The following is a 25,557-nucleotide window of genomic DNA, read 5'->3' as shown; positions in this document are numbered from 1 at the left end:
TGTGTGTCTCTTTGAACACGAACTTAAGATTGTTGACCCAAAAGTTCACATGACATTAGAAAACTGAACACCTGTACTCATTAATCTCAGATCTGGTCAAATCGTAGTTTCTATTTCAACAGATGAATTGAAAAATAATAAAATTGAACACAAAAAGTTTAGCTTTGCATATCTGAATAGTTTTGTGCCAACAGCATTTATATATGAAACCGTGCTCCAAAAACACAGGTACAGGGAACTTTACTATAGTAATCTTAAAATGAAGTAATGAAGTGAAGGTGAAGTAATGAAATTATTTTTTAAGCAAGCACATTTCCTACAAGTTGTTTATGTAAACCATTTTTATATATCCAGAATAATTTGAGAATTTTTGTTGCAAGAAATCGCATGTCTAATTGGACAATTTGTCTGATCTCTCGAAACGTTTTTTTTTTTTTTTTTTTGCAAATTGGACTCACCTTCGACTTCACAGCACAAGGTAATATTAATGATTCCTCAAACATTGTTTTCAATGACAACACCATGAAAAGACTCAATCAAGAGTTATCCAAGTTTATTAATATTATTTTTAAAACTAATATAAATCCCACAGAATACGATCCTGGTGCCTTTAAGTCAATGAATGCATGGATACCTGCTTTAAGTACTGCATTTAAACACTCCATTCAAAATATCTTTTTTTAAAGTCTTTTTTTAATGTTCATCAGAGTGGAAATACATGGCCTCAGTGCACTCTCATATTCACTACTACGCTCCTACCCTTTTCTCTCTTGTGCAAGACTACGCGAGTGAGTTAGTCAACAGTATTAGTGTTTTTCTTTCTCGCAGCAGCCACAGTGGTTGCTGCTCCACTACAGAGAGACAAAGGGGGGGATGGATAAAAATGGTTCAAAGTGTGAGAACAAACAGTAAATATTTATCCAAAATTGAGCTGTGTATTTCCCTCAGCACAGACACAAGCAAGCACACAGGAAATCAAAGTAAATGCCATAGCCTGAATCAAACTGAAAATTATAATCCCAGGTCACAGGCTCATGTTGGATTTCTCACACACGTTAAGACCTGAAGTCATCTTACAGAAACCTATTGAACTATCACAGGCCTGTGTTTAACAGAAGCAAGAGAAGATTCACAGCAGATTCAACAATCTCTCAGTTTAAAAAGAACAGTCGAGAGAGGGATGAGACATTCTTTTGTTTCTTGTTCTCTAAAATACATCAGACGGTGTTTCTAGTCAAAGGTGCTGGAGGAGAGTGTCTTCTTAAGCATGTGCATATTCTGGGAGTGAGGTGAACATCAGTTTTATTTCCACTCTAGAAAATACTGGGTGTGCACTTATACAGCAGCCGATCTGTTAACATATTCCCCTAGTTAGGAATGTTTTGATTTATTAAAAAAAAAAAAAAAGAAAAGAAAAAAAAAAAAAAACATCTTTCACTAACAATCCACATCTTCTAAACAAACTAATCAATACAATGATTGGTAAAATGAATCCTGCAATGTTTGTATTTTTTACTGGAGGCTGACATTCTATTCTAGTAAAGCAAGGCATTAGGTTTACAGAAATGCATCTTTACTAGAGCAGCTATCCTCACCTGCAAGTTGTTGGGCTGTGTTGAGCCCACGTTATATGTGCAAAGAAATGCATTGCAAGGAGACATGCAGAGAAACAAAACAAAAAATGACACTTGAGGAAACAATCAAAGCTACATAAAAGCTTTATAAATACAATAAAATCTTATACCCTTAATGGAGAATTCTAGCTGTTGTAGTAATAAGTGATAGCTGGCACTCTAGGCTCGATGCTTTTTTGTCAGGTGTTTTTTTTTTTTTTCCTCGTAGTAGAGCTGCGCAGGTAATTCATGCCATCTTTGGTTGACTGCAGTACTGAAGAAAAAAATTTAAATGATCTCAAAATAAATTCTTTCAACAAAAGGGGTGTTTAAAAAAAAAAAACAGCATCAACTCTCAGCAGACAACTGCGCCTCAATGTCCACTCTGCAAATGGGGCACTTCTTATTGGTGAGGAGCCACTGATCAACACACAGCTGATGGAAGAGGTGCATACATGGAAGGCGCCTGGTGGGGAAACATAAGAGCCAGAGAAAAGAAATATTAAAACAGGGTTTAGAAAAATGCTTAAAAAAAACATGATGTATTTAAAATAACATTATCATCAGCTTGAACATGGTGAGCCTCTCTTTTATTATCAGCAGCTTTTACTCTATACCCGCATTTCTGTTTGTCACCATAATGCTCAGTGTTCAAACCAACACGGATTAGAAAATCATGGAGTGCCAAAAGCAGCTTCATGAGGCTGCTAATTTTGAGGCACTCTGGGCTTTTTCTACTCATTAAATGAACCTTTGGGGGGGAGAAACATGTATAAATATATATATACATCTGAAAGCGTAATTGGGGAACAGGATACAGCAGAAACACCCAGGGGGGCTGGGGCTGAAGGCAGGGGGGGCATTTACCTGACGTCCTCCCCCTCCTCCAGTATTGACAGACAGATGGTGCATTTTTCCTCTGTGTCTTCATCTGCGCCCTCATCTTCGTCTTGCTTACCGTGCAGCTTTCTCTGTTTGGAAGAAACATTTGGAGACATGAGGTTTGATCAGTGAAGCTGCCTCAGAAGACTCATTAAAAAGCTTAACACTTCTATGAATCCACATAAAACTGCTCAACTACCACACTGTGTGTAACAATCTTAACACATTTACGTTTGTATCAGATACGAGTTAACTACAAGAGCAAACAGAACAGGAACAATTAAGATTCTTTTGGGGACAGAGAGAATGGTCATTTTGTCCTGAAAACAGAAAAAAAAAACTTTCTATCTGTTGTCTCTATGCTAAACAGATGACATTTACCCAAATCAAATTTATTTTTAAGCCGAATCCCCTGGCCCCCCAAGAATAAAACTAACATCTACTGTACATGTGAGCAGAGACATCTTTCCAAATTGATTTGTTCATTATTTCTCACCGATTCTGGGGTTGCGTGCATATTTTTCCCAATAGAGGCCCAAGCTTCAGGGGTTAACTGTTGGTCAATGTCTCTCTCCAACACCTTCTGTATTGGGTGGCAGGGTGTTAGATTGCTTATTTAGATACATTTGGAAAACGCTAAGGAAACTTTTCCCCAACAATGTCTTCACAGTTGCAACGTTTGGTAAAACACACTACAGAATTTTGCTAAATGTTGGCAGAACATCAGACGTTTGAAATGAGCACAAAAGACCACTGCGCACTCTGTCCCAGAATAAACTGTGAAAGGCATGCACTACGTAGAACAGTGTATACAAAATGTAATGAACAGGATATTCAAAGTGCACACGCTGTCAGAAATCCTCACCTTTTTGTACTTGTGTGGATAAGTGCACCTCTCTATGGTTCCCTGAGAGGCTCCTCGGTTCACAGTCCCCAGTCGTTCCTCTAAATGCAGCAGGTCCTGGATGAAAGCACAATAACCAAAGAGCAATGAAAATGACAGACACATTTTGGGAGTTCAATGGGGCAGCTAACTTGCAGTAAAACGTGAACCTTTCATGCAGAGACTTTTACTTGTTTAACAAATACGATCAAGTCACACGAATGTCTGTTCTATGTTAAGACTGTCAGAGCTGTGTGCATGCTGGTGGGAAATCAGGGCCTGATACAGCTAAATCTATATGAAATGCAACCTGTGTACCTCCCCCTGTCTCTTCAGGATAGATGGTTTAAGAGGCAGCTTTATCTCTTTTTTCTTAATATTTTTACCATGGCATAGTATCCCATGGTCTGTTTTACAACCCGACCGATTAATCACCCAGCCATTATTATCGGTTGATATTAGCGTATTCAGTGGCTATTAGTAGAAGCTATTTTATCGCAGATATTACTAGATTTATTCACCAGTCAAGTAGCCTTTAACTTGACTTTTATTGTATTACTCTAGCAGCTCTTTCACCAGCAGAGTGTGCTGTATGGATTATAACCAGCATGATCCCTCTCCAGGGACAAGCAGTGATGCTTGTTCATGAAGAGTGTTTGATTACTGCATCTGAGGCATCAATGTAATAAATGTCTATCTATCTGTTTATCTAAATGTCATAGATCTAAGAAAGATGTTGGTTGACAGACAAAATCAATAACAGTTTTTTTTTTCTCTCCGCAACATTGATATGTTGGGCTCTTGTCTGTTAGAAATAGTTCAAATGTGTAAACTCTAAAAACATCTCATTCCTTTGGTAAGAAAACTGAGATGTGTCGATGAGTCAAGCTTTTTGACAGAGCCCTGAATATTGATGTCTTCTCACCTCATAGGTTCTTCCAAAACCAGTCATTCTAGATGAGATGTACCGAATGTGCGGGTAGGTCACTTCAGATATGCCAGTGTGCTGTGAAGGAGCAAAGAAACAGACATATTGCATTATGTTTTACTCTTGGGTTTCCTTTAGTTTTTTAAGGATTCTTTACTGCAGTCAAATATAGACGATACAGTGGACAGAGGATCCCCTAATGGGAGATCAATGGACTTTATCTTATCTACATTTCACAATGTCACTTTCAAAACATGAAGCCTTAAAGGCTCCAGTAACATTGTGTCAAAGCTTCTGGTGATGGTCCATAATATTTGCTGTCAGTGTTAATGTCATTTGACTGTAAACTTTTATACATTCACTCTTTTAGAGTCGTGTTTTGGCCTCCAGATGATTCTAAGTGCTCCATTTACTGACATTTTGTTTGAGGGTGATTGGCATGTAAAGTGAGTTAAAACATCTTTGATGTATTTTAAAAAACAAATGCTCTGAATGTGTTTACACTAATTATTTATCATGAAGGTTATTGATGTCAACAACTTGAAAATAATTCACTCTGGCGAGGGACGTTGATCACATTTCCCTTGCATGTCTTTTGGTTCTACTTCTCTAACCTCATATTTCGAGCATGCATGTTGTAATACTGTGGATATGCTTCAAACATTTTTGAAAAAAAAACTGGCTTAAAATGATGCAACAGAGGAGTGCTGAATGCAAAGGAAAAAAAGTACAACATCAGGAAACTGTCATCATATTTCTGCAGGACCGTCTCCCTGCTTGTGGATTTGTTGAGAGAGCACTTGAAATGCCTGGTTTGCTACTATTAATTACTAATGCATTATTCATACTGTCCACCAAACCATCCTTGAAATAACTGCTTTTCTAAAAAAAAGAAGCCAAAACCATTAATCTAAGCCAGATTTGATATAAAAGGGATTCTTTCTCATTTATGCTAATGTATGCATGTGCACTGAGGGCTGCTCTTACCATGAAGGGGATGGGGAAATGGTGCAGTCTGGGGGGAGGATGGTAGTGGGGCAGGTGGGAGTGCAGGTGCCCTGAAGGGAACGGTGCCACAGTCACTCCCGCCTCAATGCCAAGCTCCCTGTCAGCAAACAAACAACAAAAAAAACAGTTGATCAGTCATCGAATCAAACACCTGAACTCCATCTGATCCAAGATGCATTTCATTGTGGAATTCTTAAACAGCGAACATTAAACTGGGGTTAAATTGTTTTAATCAGACTGCTGGGGAGGGTCCCTGCCTCTGATACTGACCATGCTGTCCTCTGCTCAGGCTGGCGAGGGTGGGAAGACATAGTTTGAGGCACATGAATGTGGTGTCCATGGCCGTAGTTCGGGTGCATTCTGTGGGGGTGTGGAGGAGGACGCTCATGTGCTCGTCTGCAGGAGAGAAGAAAACAAAAAGCTCTCAAATGTATACAAATACTCAAATGTGAGGAGAAAACCTCTGTGTGAGATCCATACTCACGTAGGGTGCTGCATCATCCTGCGCCTCTGGACCTCCATCCTCTGCAGCATCTCGTGTTGGTGGAGCCTCTGCACGGAGGCCCCCAGCGCAGGTATATGGTGAGGCAAGGTCTGATGGTCCGCAGGCAGGTGCTGGGCCAGCGGGGCACTTGAACTAGAGAGGTGGTGGGTAGACAGGGGAGGGGGAGGGGCAGGGGGCACGCCGTGGCCAGTAGGGTGGGAGGACAGAGGTGGATGGAAGGTGACTGTGTGGGGGATGACATAATCACCCTGAGGAGGTTGAGGTGTGAGTTGGGGGTTCCCGTGGGAGTGAGGGCAGGCGGAGGAAGGCTGATGATGCAGTGATCGTGCTAGAGGGCCATCTTGGTGTGAGGACAAAAAAAAAAAAAAAAAAAGTTAGTACATTATAAAGGCAAATATCAATACCTCCCAATGAAGCGTTGAAACCCGACTCTGACATGCCTCTCAGTAACTCCCAGCTTCCTGAATGAAGGCCTACATCTTCTACTCAAAGGGTCACCCATATATTTACACAATGTTTGAAACAGGAAGATATTCATGGCAGCGGTGAAATAGAACTGTACCAGGCTTCAGCTGCACAGGTTAGTACTTGCTAATAGGATGATTTTTTTTTCATAGTCTGTTACTTCATGGGATTAGTTAATACAAACAGAATGGCAGAAGATGAATCATTTAAGATTTTAGTTATGCATTGTGTAAAATAAGGGTTATCGTTTATATTTTATGCCAGCACATGAACTTCTCGACTATTCGTCTAACAAATGATTCTTTGTGACAAGATTTGCTGTTTTTGACAACCTCTTCTGGTTAGTATGACTGGTGTGTTTCTTATTAAACAGAATATGATCTCTGTCACTACTACTAAGTCACCCCTTTAATAAATATAAAGCTGTTCTGTCGTCTTCTTGGTGAAGACTTCCTCGCTTCTTGTGCAAATGGCAGTCAAATGATGAGGTGAGCACCGGCACCGACTACCTCTCCTACCACGATCCCACCAGGGAGCCTCGTCACACCACTTCCCCATACGTACTGCGCTATTCAGAGTAAAAAGGGCAATTAACTACTCCTGCCTGGTACAGTTCCCACAGCACTTGGCACATTAACCACCAGGCTTGCTTTAATTACGTTTCAGGAATGCAGCTGTCTGCCAGTTTTCACAAGTGCTATGACACTGGGAATAAGAAAATGCACCAAATGCAGTAGGTGACACTTGAAATGAACCAAAGTGAAATTATTTCACATATCTGCCCTGTAAATCTCGAGCACTGTGTTTGAGAGAGTAATGAACGCCAGAAAGGGAGGAATCAGTGATTCCATTTGTGTGCCCCCTACTTTTAATAGTTTTAGTTGATTTGAATTTTAAGAGAAAAATCCACAGAGCACCATCCACGTAGGCCTTTTCCATCGACTCCACCTACTGGACCTCGATCTATTTCTTTCTGGTTAAGATCTAGCTTAATATTTTTTTTTTTTGGTGAGGAGAAATTATAAATGCTGACTGAAATAAACTACTACTACTCTATCCTAGGAAGAAACCTTTGTTTTGGCTAGACACAAGTCTGTTTAATCTTTAATGAAACTAACATCATGGTGTCGACCCTATGAAATGTAAGCTACAGTACACGTTACCGTGTCCCCTGTGGGTTAACATGTGCACTCTGGCAGCCTGCCAGCTGCTGTCAAGCAAACAAGGACACAGACACACCCTTTCACTTGTCAAGAAGAAAAAAAAACATGTCTTAGATATTTCCCCCAAAACCTTTTTCTCTCTATTAATTACCAAAAACGTGGCTTTACATAAGGATGACCAAATGCTTTCTTCTAAGTGTCAACCACAACCACTCTGACTGCAAATCATGACGGACTTCTACTAGTGTTGAATGTCTGGTTTGGTGCGGGTGGTGAACTCACAGGAGGGGTGCATGTAATGTCTGCAGGGTTGGGCTTGTGTTTGCGGCTGGGGTTGAGCCACCATGGACGAGCTGAACGAGTCCACCACAGCTGGCTGACTGGGCCCAGGGGTGGCCTGGGAAACATAAGTAGGAGGCCGTGACGTGGAGCCTGGGCAGCATGGGTCAAAGGCTGAGTTGCTGCCATGGAAACTAGCCCCACTGTTTCCAGCAGAACGAACGCCGCTGTTGCTCAGGTCCACTGGCAGAGTTTGCTGTGATGGGAAGGCGGAGTTGATAAAAAGGACTAACCACTCCTGCTGAATACTAAATGAGTCTTTTGAGGGCCTTGTTCCTCAGGTCTCAGTCAAATACAGTTTAATAAAATCAACTTACACACAACCATGTCCCATGACTTCTTTGCACTTTCTTTTAGTTTTCTCTCTTAGTTACAAGTATAAATTAGAGCAAGAAGAACATTTGTTTTCTCTAAAGACAGAGAGCTCATCTTGTGTTGGACAATGACCTACATTAACAAATGTGAGGGTGTTGTATAGTAAACCCTTTACAAAGCAGGGCAGCCTAGCTAAGTCATTGTAATACCTTATTCCAATAACTGTCATAGTTACAAAGGACATTATTTAGCTCTTGTAATAAATTCATTTGCTTCTTCAACCCTTGGGACATAACTACAAAGAGCATGAGGTCAAGGGACATTCTTTTATAACAAACGGAGCAGTCATTTTAAAACAGCTGTGTAACTGCACTACGTTGGTAAGGCCTACCTGGTCATGGTAGTGGCCTGCGTTGCTACTACTGTTGTTCGTGCTGCTGCTGACTACAGCGCAGGGGGCGGGCAAAGCAGTCGGTCGCTCCACTTGGCAGCTGGGCTCTTGGAAGGGCAGGGTGCCGGGGGGCTGTGGTGCTGGGTGATGAACATGGTGGATGAAGTGGTGAGCGCTGCTGTGGCTGTGGCTGTGAGCGTGGCTGTGCTGAGTGCCGCCGGTCTGCTGAGATGACGAGGCCTGTAGGCAGCTCGAGTGGGAGTGGCTGAGCGACACGTGACCAGGGGAAGGACCCCCACACGGAGAGTGCTGCTGACAGCAGGATGGTAGTCTGGGCATGGCTGTGCCTGTGTTTTCACCAGCTGTGCCTGACAAACACGGTCTGCTGTCATCTGATGGGAACAGGAAATGTGATCAGAAACATAAAGGTCAACAATAGCAAAATAATAAAAGTGGCCTATGGCGGCTACATTTGTTAATACCAGGAAAACTACTCCGTAAAAGATTGTACACTGAATGCATCATCATTAAACTGTATGTGTGACATCTGTCAGACAGTAATCTGAGACCAAAGTTGTCTCTAAACAAGTTGAAATGCATTATGAAGCAAATTTTAAGAAGACAACAACTTCCAAACATTTTAATCAAAATATGTCAAACACATACCTTAGTGTAAAAATGCTAAAACCTTTTATTGCTTAAGGGGATTCAGTGTGATTCAAAGGGAGGAGGTTCTTGACATTGTTTGTTTGTTCACATAAAAAGGAGCCATTATTACTTCATATTGGATGTTTATCCAAGAAACTTGCATCACTAAAGAGAACAGTGACACTCTGTTTCATGAAAGCTAAGGGTAAAAAACAGTCAACATACCAAGCATAAAATATAGTAAAGCTCTGCAACACAACATTTAAACTATAGTGTTACAGCAGTCTTACCCTCTGTGGCTGTGCGAGAAGAGCCACTTGGCCTCTGTGCGTGCATACTTTCAGGTATAGAGCCTGGGCAGCTAGAGGAAGGGCCTGGGGCATCATTGAGCTCTGAGGTAGAGGCATGATGGGAGGAGGATGAGGATGACGACCTAACTGTTTGAGGGTGAATGCTGCCAGAGGTCGTTGGCACAACTGAGAGATCTATGGAGAGAGAGAAACATGTCAGAAATGCATGTGTGTGCAAATGTATTGCAAAGATGATCCAAGACATTTTCAAAACAACATATCAGCTATACATCAGTTTTTACTCGAAATTCAAAATGCATGACTTTCATGTTAAGTTCACCTCAAATAAAGTTGACACTCTCTGGAAAGATCCACCTGCCTGTCATACTCTACATCTTTTCCCTTAGAAATGCAAACGGTCTTATACACAGTTCTATACAATTTACCCTCTGTCCTGGATGTGGGCTGAAAAAGACAGTGAGTGATGGATAAAGTCTCAAAAATGACACAGCTGACTCGACAGTTTCAGGTGACTAAAAAGAGACAGAAACATCCGCTCACTGAATGTCATTTACATTTCCTTTATCTGGGTAAGAGCAGCCAAACAATGGACGCGTTTCAGCACGACAGCAGCCTTCATCATGCTGATGTCATCTATTTGTAGTTGCTAGGTCATACAGTATTTTTTTGTGAAGTGCTAAGATCATTTTTAACGAGATTTCTGATTGTGTCAATTAACAACAGCACGATGTGACAGATTTGTGCTTGAAACCAAACTCTGCATCGTCTTGAAAGGCGATCTACTAAAGAGGGGTGAAAAGAAGAAAGCGCCATGTGCATGCGAAGCATCAGAGACAAAGTTTGGAAGCTGTGAACACCCGTGGTAGAAACATGTTCTTCACCTGACTGTAAATATCAGAAGCAAGTGTCAAACTTAACTTATAGACTGTATATGTAAAAACATTTCATCCTAATGAGAATAAGAGCTTGTTAAATATGTTGATATCCAAGGATCCCAGCTGAACGGTGGCAGAAACGTAAGCCCCGTGTTCATAATGCTTGGTCTTACCATCTTCATCCACAGTGAGGTCCACCACCTCCCCAGCATTCTGACGCAGTGGCTGGATGACAGTGGAGAGTCTGTGACGTCCTCGAGTCTCCTGCAGACGATTTTGGGAGCAACTACTGGCCCAAATCCTCCCCAGACCTCCTACTGAGCGTGACCTGTAGACAGAGACATTAAAAAATAAAACTATTAAAGCTAACTCACGTACATAGTGCCCGTCTCACCAGGAAGATTCTCAGTGAAATGTTTTGCTAAAGCCAGACTTGGTATCTCACTTCCAGGAGAGCTGATGTTTTGACAAAAGGCAGCTGGTGCAAACGTAGTGTTTACAGTTCATTCTGGATCCGGACTGATTTCTTCATGTTCACACTTTTTTGCCTGTTGTCTGTAGCAATACTCTTGACAAAAACCGCACAGATGTAACTCCTAACCCTAAAAACTATCTATGACCTATCTGGTTTTGTTACTATTACTCCAAGGTCCAAACTCTGGTACACACATGTTTACAATTCAGCCTTTATTATTTCAACAAATAACTTTTGTTTCTATCAGGCATAAAAGGCTCATGATAAAAGTGTTTCAAGCAGGCTGAGCTGGTAAAGTAAAGAACAGCTGAATGATAGTAGAAAAAACTGGCATTGTGAAATTGTTTCCTTTGGCGATCAGAAAAAATACAGGAAGTTTCTACATAAATGCAGTGAGTTTATGTAGGCTATTAAGATTTGAAATGTGCAGTCAAAGTTTAACGAAAAAACAAACAAACAAACAAACAAACAAGGACCCACGAGTGGCATCAACCTTCTAATTAGTGGAAAAGCTCTCGATATTTTGGTGTGACTTCATGATGTCAAACAGGGGTCGAGGTACGGTGAAGGAGTCCTATGTTTAAAAAAAGAATAAAGCTTAAGACTACAATCATTCAACTCCTTATCCATGAACACTTTAACATTATTCAACACTCTTCCTTTCTCTTCTACAAGTTCTCTATACCCATCCTATCCTGCCTTCAGCCCTCCCCCACTTGTTTTTTTTTAATTTTCTCTCTCAAAGGCTCTTGTTGCTCTACCCTCCGCTCTCAGAGACTGGAGTGAGAGGCCAGGGAATAACTGCATTTCCCCCCACAGTGCCGTAAAGCCATGTGATCAGATGGAGGGGGGAGGGGGGGATGAGCCTGAGGGACCGGAGACCATACAGGAGTGCCGTAAAGCTGGATACCATGGAGCTTTGTGGCAGGGGGATTTGACTGCTGTTCCCTGGGAGTATATACAAATGAGCAGTGGGAGAGGGCTGTACTTTGAGTGCCAAAATCCCTGCCCTGTTAGCCACAGCTTCATGTTGATGTAACTAAATCATTGACTAGCTTAGTGATTCATGATCAATCACGGACAAATACATTTATATGTGGCATGCTAACTTTGAATATGCAACATATTGTGTCTCTCTTTGCGACAGCCTTGTGGCTGACTGTCTTCTTTTCTAATTGGACGGACTCCTCAGCTTCAGGTTGACACCAGGGAGCAGGATTAGCATCCAGGGAGGAGTTCCTAATTGAGTCGACCTGGGATTATTTTGTAAATATCTGTTTACCACCATGCCTCCTGAGGGTGGGGTGTGTGTGTGTGTGTGTGTATGTGTGTGTGTGTGTGTGTGTGTGTGTGTGTGTGTGTGAGGGGGCGTAGCTGAGAGGAAAACAGTACATTGTAAACATGAACACTATGGGAATGGGTTTCTTGGCAAAGATCAGGTTGATGTGAGGCAGGCACCCCAGGGATCAAAAAGAAGGCTGAGCAGTGAACAGAGAGTGAAGTGATGTGCATGTTTTTAAAGGGAATGACTAATGCAAGGCGGGAGTTAGGAGGAGCACTTGCTAAGAGACGAAAACTGCTCATCATCAGGATTAACACTGGCTGAAGGCAGCATCAACTTTGTCGCCTCAATCAGGGACGTGGTGATGTCACTTTCTAACTCTGGACCATTAGAAGGGAAATGGCTGACATACTGATCTGATGCTTAACTCTGTAAATAACAAGAGGAAGATCAATCATTCTAAGTCTGAAATTATATCACAGCATGTATTTTAAAAAAAAAAAAAAGACTTTCTCATAACTTCTGGTGACTTTTCAGGTTGATCAGTGTCGATTGAGAACATTTTATACCCACCGTTTTCAGCTTTCTTAAACAAGATACAAAATTACTTCCACAGATAGGATCAATATTAGCCTTTAAAGAGACAGTAGGTACGGTACGTCACATTCACAGAAATCTACATAGTTACTTTGTAAGCTGTGTGAGACTCTACTACTTTCATGTCCAGAGCTGATGTGCAGAATGACTGCTGGGCCGAATCAAAGCCTGTTTTTTTTTTTTTAAATGATCACATCAGCTTCGCAATCTGTGTGTATTGTAGCTCACTGTGTTCTGCTTAGCACGCCACACTGAGCACTGTTAAAGCACTGGAATGTTCTCCTGATGCAACGCTCCCCTAGTGAGTTTACGGTGGAGTAACACAAACAAGTCCAATACAGCTAGCAGTTTCAATTAAAGAAATTTGTGCTGACCGTGCGTCACTGAGCTGTAGAGCAGGAACTGCTTTGGGTTCAAAATGACCGAGTTGGCCAAATATTAGCATTGTTTTGTGCCATGACTCAAAGTTCTGCTGTTGGTTTAAACTGGATTTTGCTTGGATTGAAGACAGGCGAGTTATGAACAGAAACACCTCTGTCCAGACATGATAGAAAATACTATGAGACGTTATCGAAATCACAGAAGCAAATCAGAAACGTGTGCATTAATGTGAACTTCCTTGAGACTACTTGTAGATCTTCATGTCTGTGTTTAATGTTTCGTTTGTGTTGAACCTGTTTGCTGGGTTGAATGGACACTTTGTAAGACTCAGTGAGTGGTGTTGGAGTGTTTCTGTCATTGAGCCATGTCTGGTTGACATTTTCATTTTGTGGAGAATAGTTTAAGTTGTCTTGAAAGACTGACCGTAAATATGACGCACAAAAACGCACATTCACAAGTGAGACCACTGACAGTGTAAACAAAGCGTTCATTGCTCGATTCTGTTGGCCTTTGATTCCCCGCCCCGTTGCTGCCCTGCTACCCTCCCCCCCCTTCAGGGAAGCTCATCCCAACATTCTCTAGCGAGCCAGGACATCTTTGAAAGTCAGGAAAACAGGCAGATTGGACAAGCCATAGCATTCCAAACTTCACTTCTAGGAACTTTTGAAACGCTTCTCAGGCCACATTAAAATAGACTCAGTAAAAAGGAGAGACACAGGGTGGAAAGGAGTACTGTTATGAGAATAAGAAAATAAGATTGTCAGTGTGGTGAGGAAAAAAAGAAGTGAGCTACAGAGAATGACTGAGGGATTATCTTTTGGAAATGCCTTGCTTTACTTTGTTAGTATTTTGCAGTTTATGAGTTACATTTGATCATGTTTAATTATTTCATTATCCACAATGTAATCCCCCTAAATATTTACAAAGTAAAATGAACTTTATGCTTTAAACCATGGCCGTAGAGATTAGTGGAAACCGTATACATTAGAGCATGATGTGATTCTGGGCTTATGTTTTACTATGGTACTGAATGGATTTATATGATGATATCTCATATCTATTCCCACCATCATGGCACCATGTGTGTCAGGGTTTTGGTGCTGAGGTTCCCCCGTTTATTCATTTTCCATTGACATTCTTGTTCCATAGACTAACCTGTTTTTAAAGCAAGAACTCAGTCTATTAATAATTAAATATTTGTCAGAACTCAACCTTCTTAAAATGTGTATATTGTTTTTATTAATATCTTGTGAAATGTCAAAATGCTTTGTGTGCCTGTGTAAAGCACTTTGAATTACCTGATGTCTGGAAAGTGCTATATAAATAAACTTACCGTACCTTACCTTATCCTAGAGTCTAGGGTCAATATCGCCCACCTCTAGTGGCAACATGTTTGGTTTAAATGTGTGAGTGGCCTAAACCAATAAAAAGACCCTACGATCTGTTCAATTGACTATTTCTGCTCCTTGTTTTCTGGCTGTTCTCCAATGAAACAGGCTATCAGTCACAAAAGCAGTAAGCTTTATGTCTGCCCGTTACTGTGAAAGCAAAATCACATGGCCACTGAGTGAGATAGAGGTGGCTCTGCTTTGAAATAGCAGAGCCACAAATTTCTCTGGCCAGCTTTAGAATCCACAAGAAAAGTAAATCCATTGCATCACTCACTACACTGCAGCCACCCACCCATTTCTTCCATTTTAAGAACTCCATGTACCACTGAACCAGCTGGTGAACTACATTTGAAACACAAACGTCAATTTTCTTCATGCACACAGTCTCGATTGTGTCATAGCAAATGGGGGGGGGGGGGGGGGGGGGGGGGAATCATACTTGCTCATTATTTAAATGTTTTTGTGCCTACCTGAAACCATCTCCGACTGTGACGATCTCCACCTCACTGTCAGTTGACGTGACGTTGATCTCCTCGCTTGCAGGGACAGCAGGAGCAGGAGCTGGAGTGGTCTCAATCACCACGACATCCTCGTCCAGAGCACCTGAGCAAACCAGTTTAACCAATTACAGCACTGACATACACTATTGTAATCAGAACAAAGCAAAGAAATCAAAGCTGGGTCAAAGATTCATGTCTTCAATTATAAACGTTAAAAAAACGGTCTTCATGACTTCAGCAGTCCGGCGTTTACCTGGATGGTGTCGAGCTTAGTCTCGTCAATGACTTTAAATATTTGGGTCAAACATAGGACACAACATTTAGAAAACACATTAAACAATTAACAAAGACGGTAAATTTTAGTTTTAACAATTTTAGACAGATCACCCTTCATGACTATTAATACTGCTCGAATGCTCCCACAATCAATGATTTTTTTGGTTTTTTTTCAAAAAGCCATTTTCATTTCACTATTGCACTGTTTTAGATAAACATAACTTACTCAATTTCCATCATGTTGTTTATTTTGAAAATGCATATTTTATATATAAAATCTTGCAGGGACTTGCTCCTCCTCCTTTGAAGGACTTTATAAAGCTGAAGTGTGCTGGTGAGATCGGCACCAGGGCCACAGCCCGAGGAGACGGTGAGGTCCCACACAGACGCACGACCTTCAGATAATCTGTTCTGTCAGTTAAAAGAAACTAAATATTGGAATACTCTCCCACTCACAATAAGAGACTCACACATATGCAACCTTCAAAACACACCTCAAACAGTGGATAAAAGAACACCAAGTCTGTGACCCCTTTCAACCTTTACCTTCTATTATTGTCTTGAGCCACTTGTGCCTTTGTGTTTTATTTGTAATGTGTCGTTCTCTGTTACCTGAGTAGGGACAACAGATGGAAACGAGCACTTCTGCTATAATCTGGTATCTTTTGCAGCTGTAAACGTTGGAGCTGTTCCTTAATATGCACTGTTCCTAACAAATAAATAAATAATAAATCCAATTACACTAGAATAAATAGGGAAGACATGTCATGTAAAATGTCTTAAACATGTTTTGATAATATGCTTAGGAAAAAAACAGTGAGGAAAAAACATTAAGCACCTTTAAGAAAACCAGCTATTTTTGTCTTACTTTTAAAATGCAAAAATGTGTGAACACGGTGGCATGTTTCTATGCCATAACCAATGTTTTCAATGCTGATCACCTTCTCTTCCCCAGTCCTGCCATTTTCCTGTGCTCCCTATTTTTTTCAAGAGCAAAGAAGTGTGATATTGGTCGGATACTAGCAAATATCAGCAGACTAACAGTCTAACATTAGAAATGTAGGTCACCAGTGCTCCACTCAGTTTGCACTAAGATTCCTTTTCTTCCTTCAACCTTTCAAATCTGCCCTCTGAGATTATTTTCCACACAAAACAGATCACTCTTCTTCTCTGCCTGGAATATAACCACCACTTAGAGATCTGAAGGAAGTAGTTGTAGTTCTAAATAGGAATATACTGTAGAACAAACATCACAGAGTAAATACTACACAAGCAAGGATCTACTGTAGAAAGGAGGAAACAACAACAGTAAGTGCAAACGAACAGCTTTAAGTCCCATCAGAAAGAGGTGCTGAGAGGTAAAGCATCATCAACAATAACAACAACTGTTCTTAAGAGTTCTAAAACATCAAAAACCTCCTAAAAACATCATCATTATTTGTATCATTAAGTGTGAAGGTGTTCTCAAAAGAGCTGGGTCTTTAGCTTTTTTCTTAAAGGTGCAAAATTCGATGCAGATCGAATGGAGTTTAGTAGTTCGTTGGTGGGGGGGGGGACAGAGGAGAAGATGCTAGCTACAGACTCATCATGGCCCTGTGGTGAAGGCTGTCGGTCAGGAGTTGCAAAAGTCGACGTGCGATATCACAAGAGTCTGTACCAGGAGCTGTGAGGCATGCTCTGACAGGTAACGTCTGATCTTCCTGATGTTGTAAAAGGCAAATCAACATCAGGACATAATAACTACGTAACAGAATGAGTATTCATTTCTTTCTAAAAACCCATTCAGGGACAACTATACAGACCATAAGAGGAAAATATTCACAAGCTCAAGCATCTCATTCCAGCCTTTCTTTAGAAGATTAAAATATGCCTCAATTAATTCATACCTACATATTTACCTTCAATTATTAGTACATATATAGGAAGCAAAACACAGTCCACTATGACAAAGTAAGATGCACAAATTGTAGCTTTGCACACAAGAGCTAGTGTGTCCTTTGCTTTAGTTCCTCTCACACGCTGTGGTGGACCAATCAAATCTAAATGATTAAAAACACAACTAACTATTCAACGTCTGAGTAAACATGACACTCAGATACTCCTTTGTTATCACAGCAGCATCAAGGGATGACTTACTTGGCAATAGAAAGTGAATGAACAGTTACTTATGATAACATCTTTTCTCACAATCGATTATATAATTGTAGGAATAATAAATAGGATACATACAGCAAACATTATGTTCTTTATACTTAGAGCCTCACACCTGTTTCTAATTATTGTCACAAAGTGAAGAGAGAGTTGCTGAGTCATACATATTATGTGCGAGTCAAAGTTATCCGTGACAAATACCCAACTCTTATAACAGTAGACACCAACTTACGTCATCATTTCAGCATCAATTCACACATTTCAATTGATACTGAAGGACATGGTCAGGGAGGGGTCTGTTCAGATCTGAAGGTAGACAAACAGCAGGCAAAGCCTGTGTTTTTTGTTTAACGCTGCAGTAGTGCAATGTACTGTACTGTGTCTTTGCACATCACTCAGTGATCTGCTAACTCCCCAGTGTGATTTCTATTGCAATCGTCTCTTGAGAGCTGCTGCTTAGCACCCTGTGTGTGTAGCTGCTTTGCTTCTCTTCAGGTCGTTACACAAACGAGGCGAGGTAAGCAATACTTGCAGCTGCTGTTTCTAACAGAACTATATAACAAAGCATGGAAGAACAACGATAACATCCAGGACTCTAATCCAGTTAGCCTTCTGATCTGTTGGCTGTAAGAGGACATTCAATATGCTTGAGATCAAACAGTGCAAGATGTTTGATCCTGGCTTATAAGACAATGTGTCTTTATTAGAATTGTGCATCAAAGAATTAGTAGTTAAAACAAAGTTTAGTTTCTGCCTCCTAATATTCATTATCATCTGTAGGCCTGAGGTTTTTAAAGGTAATGGTTGAATGGTTTGCTGGTTACATCACACACCTGCTCCAACTGTGAACATCTACAAAGCAGGTTTCATCACTTGCCTTCCCCAGCTGTAAACAAATGCTTTGTTTTCCCTACGAGACCTTCTGTTTCTATGCAAAGGATGCAAGTCCACAGTGTCTGAATGTTCTCCCACCTGCATCTTACCATGGAGGCACAACAACCAACTTTCCATACTCCCGGAGGGCCAAAGAAGTCAGGCTAACTGACTGCATGAAGAAATCATTGAAGCAAGTGCAGCCTTTTTTTAAATGATATACTGGTTAAAAATGGCATGGACCCCCATATTGTGATTAGTTTAAAAGCATATCCGAAAGCTTTGGTTTGGATTAATGCTTCATGAACTTGTTTCAAAAAAGGTAGAAAGGCGTTTAGTTTTCATTACATTCTGCCAGCTGATTGGCCTTGAAAAGCAGAGTTTACTGGCAACTCCATTATCAGCTTACCTCAGCTTTTACAAACACATATCTACTCTATTAGTCCCATGTATGTTGGTTACTTTGTTTTACTGAAGACCTGGGACACGTCAGAAGAGCAATAGGCTGTTGTGTGAAATGGAGGGTAAGAGATGTTTGTGTTTTCAGTTCTGTCAAACACAACACCAGGTTTGTCCTCTGTTTTCTCTCATTGGCTGAGAGCCAGAATGAAATCACCTGGTGTGGAATGACGACATGTGTACGCCTATCCTGCTTTGCACTCTGTAAAAGAAGACCTTTTCTGAAAATCACAAGTATAATACAGCCAATTTTATGAAACAAGGAAGTGCAAGTCTTCTGTTTAAGAGCAAGAAAAATTGCAACAATATAGACCAATAAAGGTCATCAAAAAAACATACGGTGCACACGCACAAAGAAACCTTTTAAAAATGAAAAATGTAGTTAAAGCTTCCAATTCACAACACAAGATGACCTCTTCTCCAGCACGAGCCATTTCTGTTTTTCAGTTCTGTTATCAGTGCATATTAATTCACGTTGCATCAATGAACTTCAATTAAAATATGTTAATTCATGCTGAATTGGGAGTTTTCTGCAGCATGAGAGGTCCTGGCGTTTGTGAGCTTTGTGACTCATAATTCCAGGGCTCGACTTTGTAACTTTATAACGAAGGATTGAAAGATTCTGGGCCGAGTGACATTGTGCTGCCACTCGAACCAGATAAAACACTGCCTAAAAAAATAAAATAAAATAAAAAAAAACATATAATTTATCATTTCACATTGTTTTCCTGTGATCCTTGTCTGAAGCCCTGTTCAGACTGCCGTTTTAAGCAGCAATATTTGGACCCTTGTGACATTTTGCCTTCAAACTGAATGTCAGTGGTGTAATGCAGGGGACAGGGCGATGTCTTCTGTGTACCGTCTTTGGAGGTAGTAACAGAGGCAAGACGTATCGGCGGAGCCAGCTGGGGGGGCGTGTACATATAGGACTGTGTGTTTATGTTGAGCTCAAGCTGGACATCGGAAAACGTTTCAACCACAAAAAATACTGAACATGGGGAAATTCTTGTATTGAACCGTTTTGAATATAAAGTCTAAGTATGCTGCGCAAAACTAGTCGCATGTTTTATAATCCTTGCTTGTTGGTTTAAATTGTGAAACCCATTATGATAAAGCCTTGAAAGCACAAGTCATACTGTAAAACACCATGTTAGATTAGATACTGATATTAAAATACAAAGATACAACCTCTACTGAGTAGTGGTTTGTAATTACCTGTAGCGACACTAGCACTGTTGGGTTGGCTGTTGGTGCTGCTGACATCTACATACAGCTCATCCTCTGCCTCAGTAGACGAAGGGGAGGACGAGTCACCACTCAGCTCATCACTGGAACTACTGGTGCTATGGAGCAGAGCGTACTTCCTACGAGCAATAACTTCACGTTTCTTCCTCTGCAGTAGCAGTCTTTCCTTTTGCTTTTGAGTCCGCGGACCCCCACCAGGAGCTGCTTTTACAAATCGTTTCCTATGCAGAGGGTGCCTGCTGCTCAGACATGGCCGCTTTAACAGGACTGGTTCTGCCTCTGTCCGCACCCACTTATGAGAGCGACTTCCCCGAGTTCGACCCAGAACAGGACGCAGGCCAACTCCAGCAGCTCCTGTTGTCAGGGCAGGGGCCTTGTCTTGGCCCCCTGTTGCTTCAGCCTCCCCCTCATCCTCTGAGCTAAGAGTGTCCGAGTCACCAAATCGCAGGCTAGAGGAAGGGGAGGAAGCACAGTCACTGAAAGATGACTCATGATTATGTTCATCCTCACTTGGGTTTTGTAAAAGTTCCACCCGGGGACGCTGAGGGGCCAGTGAACTTTCACTGATGTGACCCTCTTTCAACGAGCAGTCTGAGGGCCCTGCCTGTTGTCCCTTTCTTTTTCTGCGACCAGGAAGGCTCCGCTCTGAGTCCCTGTGTGTTCCTGTGTCCCTCAAAGGCAGATGCCGGGAGTCGCATAGGGTCTCAAATTCACTGCCGGCCTTTCCAATCATCTCCATGCTGTTGGGGAAGCTCTTGGCTGCCTCCATGGCCTCCGGGTTCCCCAGTGGCTCCTTCAAATGCTCCTGTCTGCTGGGGGCCTCAGAAGGCACCTCACTCTTCATGATGGCAGGTCGGACTTCAAAGAGCAAACACTGAGGGCACACGCATCGGATCCTAGGAGTCTATTCGCTGCATCTCAAAGAAACCTAAATAGAAAAGGAAAAGAAAAAGGGTTAAAAAAGGGCACAAATCATTCCAACGCATCAGAGCCAAGTTCCTAAACATATCACCAGTGAACAGATTTGGACCTTACAAACGTTCCATTAATATCAGGAATCATTTTCTGCATTATATTATATTATGACCTTGTCTTGTGTCGTTTTTTTCCTGTGTCTACTTCTTTAACCTTATCGGCAGTAAATTAGGTGAAGTCGCCTCACTTACACAATTCCTGTTTTCGAAATGTTTCCCCCCTGAATATGTAATCACAGGACGAGAGCAGAGTGCACAGTATAAAAGAAGGCCATTACAAGGTTTCTATACAACATGATGTGTCGGACAACTATCGATGTATTTAAGAAAGAGATGGAACAGCTGACATCTCTCTCTGATCTGACCACGTGCAGAGCATCGAACAGATACTAGGCAACATGACCTCAAGCAGCAGAGAGTGAGGGCAGATTGTCCCAAGAGTTTATCAATCTTCGACGGCAATCATACACAAATCAAAAGAAAAACACAAAAGTGGTTGGCAAAATACTTAACTGGTCGAAGATAAACACTTTAAGGGATCATTACAAGTCTTGTGGGTCAACTTTTCAACTCAAAAAGAAGAAAAAAAAAAAATCCAATAAAAAGGATTCAGATGTTATTTTCATGAAAATATCTGACATTCGTTATTTCAGAAGAAACCTCTAATATCACCGATTTTTACAGTGCACTCAACAGCACATTCGTCCTACAACCATACTTTAAGGTTTTATACATTAGGAAATACATTCACTCACTAGCAGTCGCTTGTTATGCGTGTTCAAAGATAGACTGTAAACACTCACAGACTCAAGTAAAGGCTGAGTCAATACTGAAATGTTTCAGCCAGTACATGAATCTGGCTAAATTAAGACACGCTATCTCACATCAAATTCATTCTCATGTTTGTTTCACGACTTCGAGAAATGTCAGTCCATACCTTTGTGCCCCAACAACTGACTCTGGAGACAAGGTGACTCTTCACTCAGTGGGCACATTTTCATGGCAGTGTGAGCTCTCCCACAGCAACGCCAAATTCCAGCAATGCCATAAAGGCTTCTGCCTTTATACAACAAAAAGTTGGACTCTTTCTTGTAATCTTTGTGCGCTGTGTGAACCAAGCAGCCTCTGTGTGGGTTTGAAATACGGGTGAACTGGTGTCTGTAAATACTCTATGTGCCTTCAACTGTTAAAACACTGGAAATGCTTTAAATATAGTGAATAGACGTCATATGCAACCAACTTCTGCTTCAACGAAAACTTCACCAATAAGACGTATATGCTCCCTTCCTCATTAGCCAGTCTTGGTGAAAAGTTCATTATTTTTTGCTATATATCTCCAATATATATCTCCTGTGTCAGTGAGCAAGATATTGTGATAAATGTGCATGCTATGTAACACATTCACTGTGTTAATGGTTTGTATTTTAGATGTGATGTTCCCAGGTCGCATGGCCTTCACATACTCTCAGGCTTCAGGATAGATAATAACACCCCCATTAAAAAAATGACCTGACCTGCTCCAGTAATGATCCAGGAGGTCAATTTGGATACCCTAAACACAACACACACACACTCACACACTTCTTGAACAGTTTGGGTGTGTTTTGTTTTTTTTTGGCATTGATTTCTTTTATTTTATGTCTATCCGTGCCATTAATCTCAAAGGGTTTTCCGTATCTGCAGTAATATCAGTGACAAGCTGTGCTTCTTTAGAAAACACACTCAGAATATTAAGAAGTGTGAAAAAAAAAAGATCACAGACTTATGCACTATATGGAGTGGTGTTATCGCACACAAGCCTGCCACACATCTTGATATGATGTAATCTGAAAACCAGAAAATATGAAACCACTATTCCATCAAATTATTTAGGAACAGATTGTCCTGACCCTGAATATGTGGCCATCTTCAAGTACAAGGGATATACCACAAGGAAATAAAACAAATATGTGGCTAGTCCAGCCCATATTATTCACAATAGTGAGTAGAAGTGTGGATGTTTTGCTCTGAAAAAATGTTGCATCCAATTTCCTCTTCAATTGAGGACTTTTTACATCATTGTGGATGACTCCCAAATGTAACTCTCACATCGGCTTTTCAGAAAACAGAACAGAGCTACAACCCGAATGTCCACTTCATGTCCCAAGCAGTGTGTCATTAATAATGTCACACAACATGTCTTATGGTGTTCGCTGCAGGGTGATTTCATTAGACTGTAAAGGTGTCCATGGGGTTCCTGTATATTTCACTGCTTTAAATAAGCTGTTAAAGTGATTTCATTATTCATTCTGATCTCATTATTTCACATCATGCTGGTTGTCAGTTGACCCGAAGCAGTAGATGGTGCCCGTAGCCCGTGGCTGCTTTTCTTATGAATCCAGTCATATGTGAATATTGTGAAACACATTATGCACAGCTAAAACTTGCTTTTATATTCATATTTTATAATAATACAGAGTTTTCGAGCTGCCATAGAAAGCTGCGCAATGCCATGCATGGTCCAGGGGCCTCAGATGACAGACCTAATCAATCAAGGAAGTATAATGAACAAAATATCATTAAGAAGAACAAACACTTCAAGTATAAGACACAGCCGAAACTATCATGAGAAAGAGTGACAGAATATACATGTATATATAGTAACTATAATGACAACAATAAATCCCATCCAAGATGTGCGACTGAAGCAGGACTATTGAGCTGCTGTGTTTTCTGTCCGTGAAACGACTATCAAGCAGTCTGCAAGCACAAACTATGATTTAAGGGTTTATATTGTTTGATAGAAATTGAGCCTGAAACTGAGTCTATGCAGACTTACAACAACGATTAGCAATTACAAAAGCTCGACTGCTGTCTGCCTCGGACCCACAAACGCAGCTAAAGTGACCAAGGCCAGAGAAACTCGTATTAATGGACATGTGAAAGGCTAAATTATGCTTCAAAATTGTATGAAACTTGTTTTAATTTTTTTTTTTAAGAAAAAGGGGATAGCTAGCCACCTAGCCGGACACATACTCCAGACAGAAGACAACAAAGACAACACGTACCTGCGTCTAAGTCCTTATTTCCAAATGTGTCACCGTCCTTTTCTTAACATACGAGGTTGGATCCTTTGGGAGAAGATGTGGAGAGTTGAAAAATTGGCTTTTCCCTTAATGTTAAGTCTTACTGCAACTAGACAGGCCTGCATAAGAAAACGCAACCAGAGTGCGTTAGCTGCTGGGATTGTGAAACTGACAACACAAGTCCCGAGCTGATCCGAGAAGCAAAATCGAGGGCAATGGGCCCAGGATGGCTACGAGCTAAGCTAACATAAAGACTAGCTCCACTTCACTCATCAAACACCGGGATACACTCAGCCATTTTGACTCAAAAATTAACCCTATCGATTCACAACAGGCAGTGCGACCTCTGTGTTTTGTTTCTATTTGTCAAGATAGAAATGTCTCACTATTATCCCTCGACGAAGGTGCCATTCCTGCCTTTCGAGGCATCTACTCTTGTTTACCCAGCAGGTCGTCTACTCGCCTGCTACAACACCAGTAGCTGCTTTCATCGCCGCGTGAGGGCGCCAAATCGCTGCCAGATATTTTTACGACACTTTACGACATTTTGCTAAATTACTTTTGCATTTCGAAGAAGTACTTGTTTGGAAATTTAAAAAAACGACTTAAAGGGGACATCAGCTTCTTTTCCTGTTTAATTTCGATAGGGGACTATTAGGAGCTCTGCGGAGTCATCTGTTTATGAAATATCGTTTTTAGGTATCCCTTCTCCACATCTATCGAAAGTACTACAGCACTCTCTAGTGGTTTTGTTATGGACATGTGGAAACCATGAGGACCATAAATAAATATTATGGTGGTTACACTCAGACCCGTCACCAGACCTTAGTCTTGGGGGGGGGGGGGGGGAATCAGCCTACGCATATTTTAATAATTTATACTGTATTCGCGCAGCATGCAAACATCACGTTAAACATAACCAACAGCAATATGACCCAGTACACTAATAAATGATTCTGTAGTCATGTAAATTTAACTTCATATATCTGATAAAATGTATTCAATATAAATGCGTCCTTGATTTTGTGGCAATCATTCAAGTAACTTTCAAACAAAAATGTTTAAGATAGTATCTGATTATTTTGGTTGCATTAAATATAATCTTTATGTTTATGTAATTCTAAATTAAGATCATTTTTAATGTATTCAATTCAATAGAATTAGCCATTTCTTAGTTGACGAGCACTTCATGTTATTTTGCGCCTTTTTTCTGCTTTTGAATTCAGCAGCTATCGTCTGGTCACAAGACAAAGAAAGTGTGAATAATTTAACTCAACAATTTCATTTGGTTGACAAAGGAGAGTTTTTTTATACTTTAATGTTAATGACAACTTCTGGGTGTATGCTGCACGTAATATTTACAGTCAATGATGCTACATTACAAAACAAAATTAACAAGCAAAGTAATCCAGAGAGACAGAGACACTGTTGAGGTAAATTATGTATGTTATTTTAATGTAGGCTATAGTGCGATGGTATTGCACCACGATATCAGAAAGATATCACGAGTATTTGCACTAATCTTTGTATTACTGATCCCGGAGCAGCCTGTCTATATGTTA

The 25,557-nt window shown here is 40.8% G+C and overlaps 1 protein-coding gene across 3 annotated transcripts; it reads right to left on the bottom strand.

The window, feature by feature from the left end:
- Positions 1-536: 536 nt before the first annotated feature.
- On the bottom strand, positions 537-24,494 carry rnf111 (ring finger protein 111). Of its 3 annotated transcripts, XM_079339417.1 has the most exons (16): positions 24,382-24,490; positions 23,978-24,040; positions 19,927-20,884; positions 14,923-15,055; positions 10,500-10,654; positions 9,431-9,625; positions 8,493-8,884; positions 7,730-7,982; positions 5,799-6,159; positions 5,585-5,710; positions 5,294-5,411; positions 4,304-4,384; positions 3,361-3,456; positions 2,992-3,078; positions 2,481-2,584; positions 537-2,079 (listed from the first exon to the last, which is right to left on the bottom strand). In XM_079339417.1, exons 3-16 carry the CDS (start codon positions 20,798-20,800, stop codon positions 1,962-1,964), a joined length of 3,093 nt encoding a protein of 1,030 aa, XP_079195543.1. In that variant the 5' UTR covers positions 20,801-20,884; positions 23,978-24,040; positions 24,382-24,490; the 3' UTR covers positions 537-1,961. The 3 variants fall into 3 exon arrangements, with proteins under 3 accessions (XP_079195543.1, XP_079195542.1, XP_079195544.1); XM_079339416.1 differs by having other exon boundaries at positions 23,978-24,493; XM_079339418.1 differs by lacking the exon at positions 2,992-3,078 and having other exon boundaries at positions 23,978-24,494.
- Positions 24,495-25,557: the final 1,063 nt, after the last annotated feature.

This window comes from Symphodus melops (assembly GCF_947650265.1).
Source record: "Symphodus melops genome assembly, chromosome: 3".
Taxonomy (NCBI): Eukaryota; Metazoa; Chordata; class Actinopteri; order Labriformes; family Labridae; genus Symphodus; species Symphodus melops.
This window is presented reverse-complemented; position numbering and strand designations above follow the sequence as displayed.

Coding starts and splice junctions, on each gene's coding strand:
- rnf111 (XM_079339416.1), bottom strand. CDS start 20,800: ATGAAGAGTGAGGTGCCTTCTGAGGCCCCCAGCAGACAGGAGCATTTG. Junction 5,711..5,798: donor AGGATGATGCAGCACCCTAC/GTGAGTATGGAT, acceptor TCTCTCCTGCAG/ACGAGCACATGAGCGTCCTC. Junction 5,412..5,584: donor CCTGAGCAGAGGACAGCATG/GTCAGTATCAGA, acceptor GTTTGCTGACAG/GGAGCTTGGCATTGAGGCGG.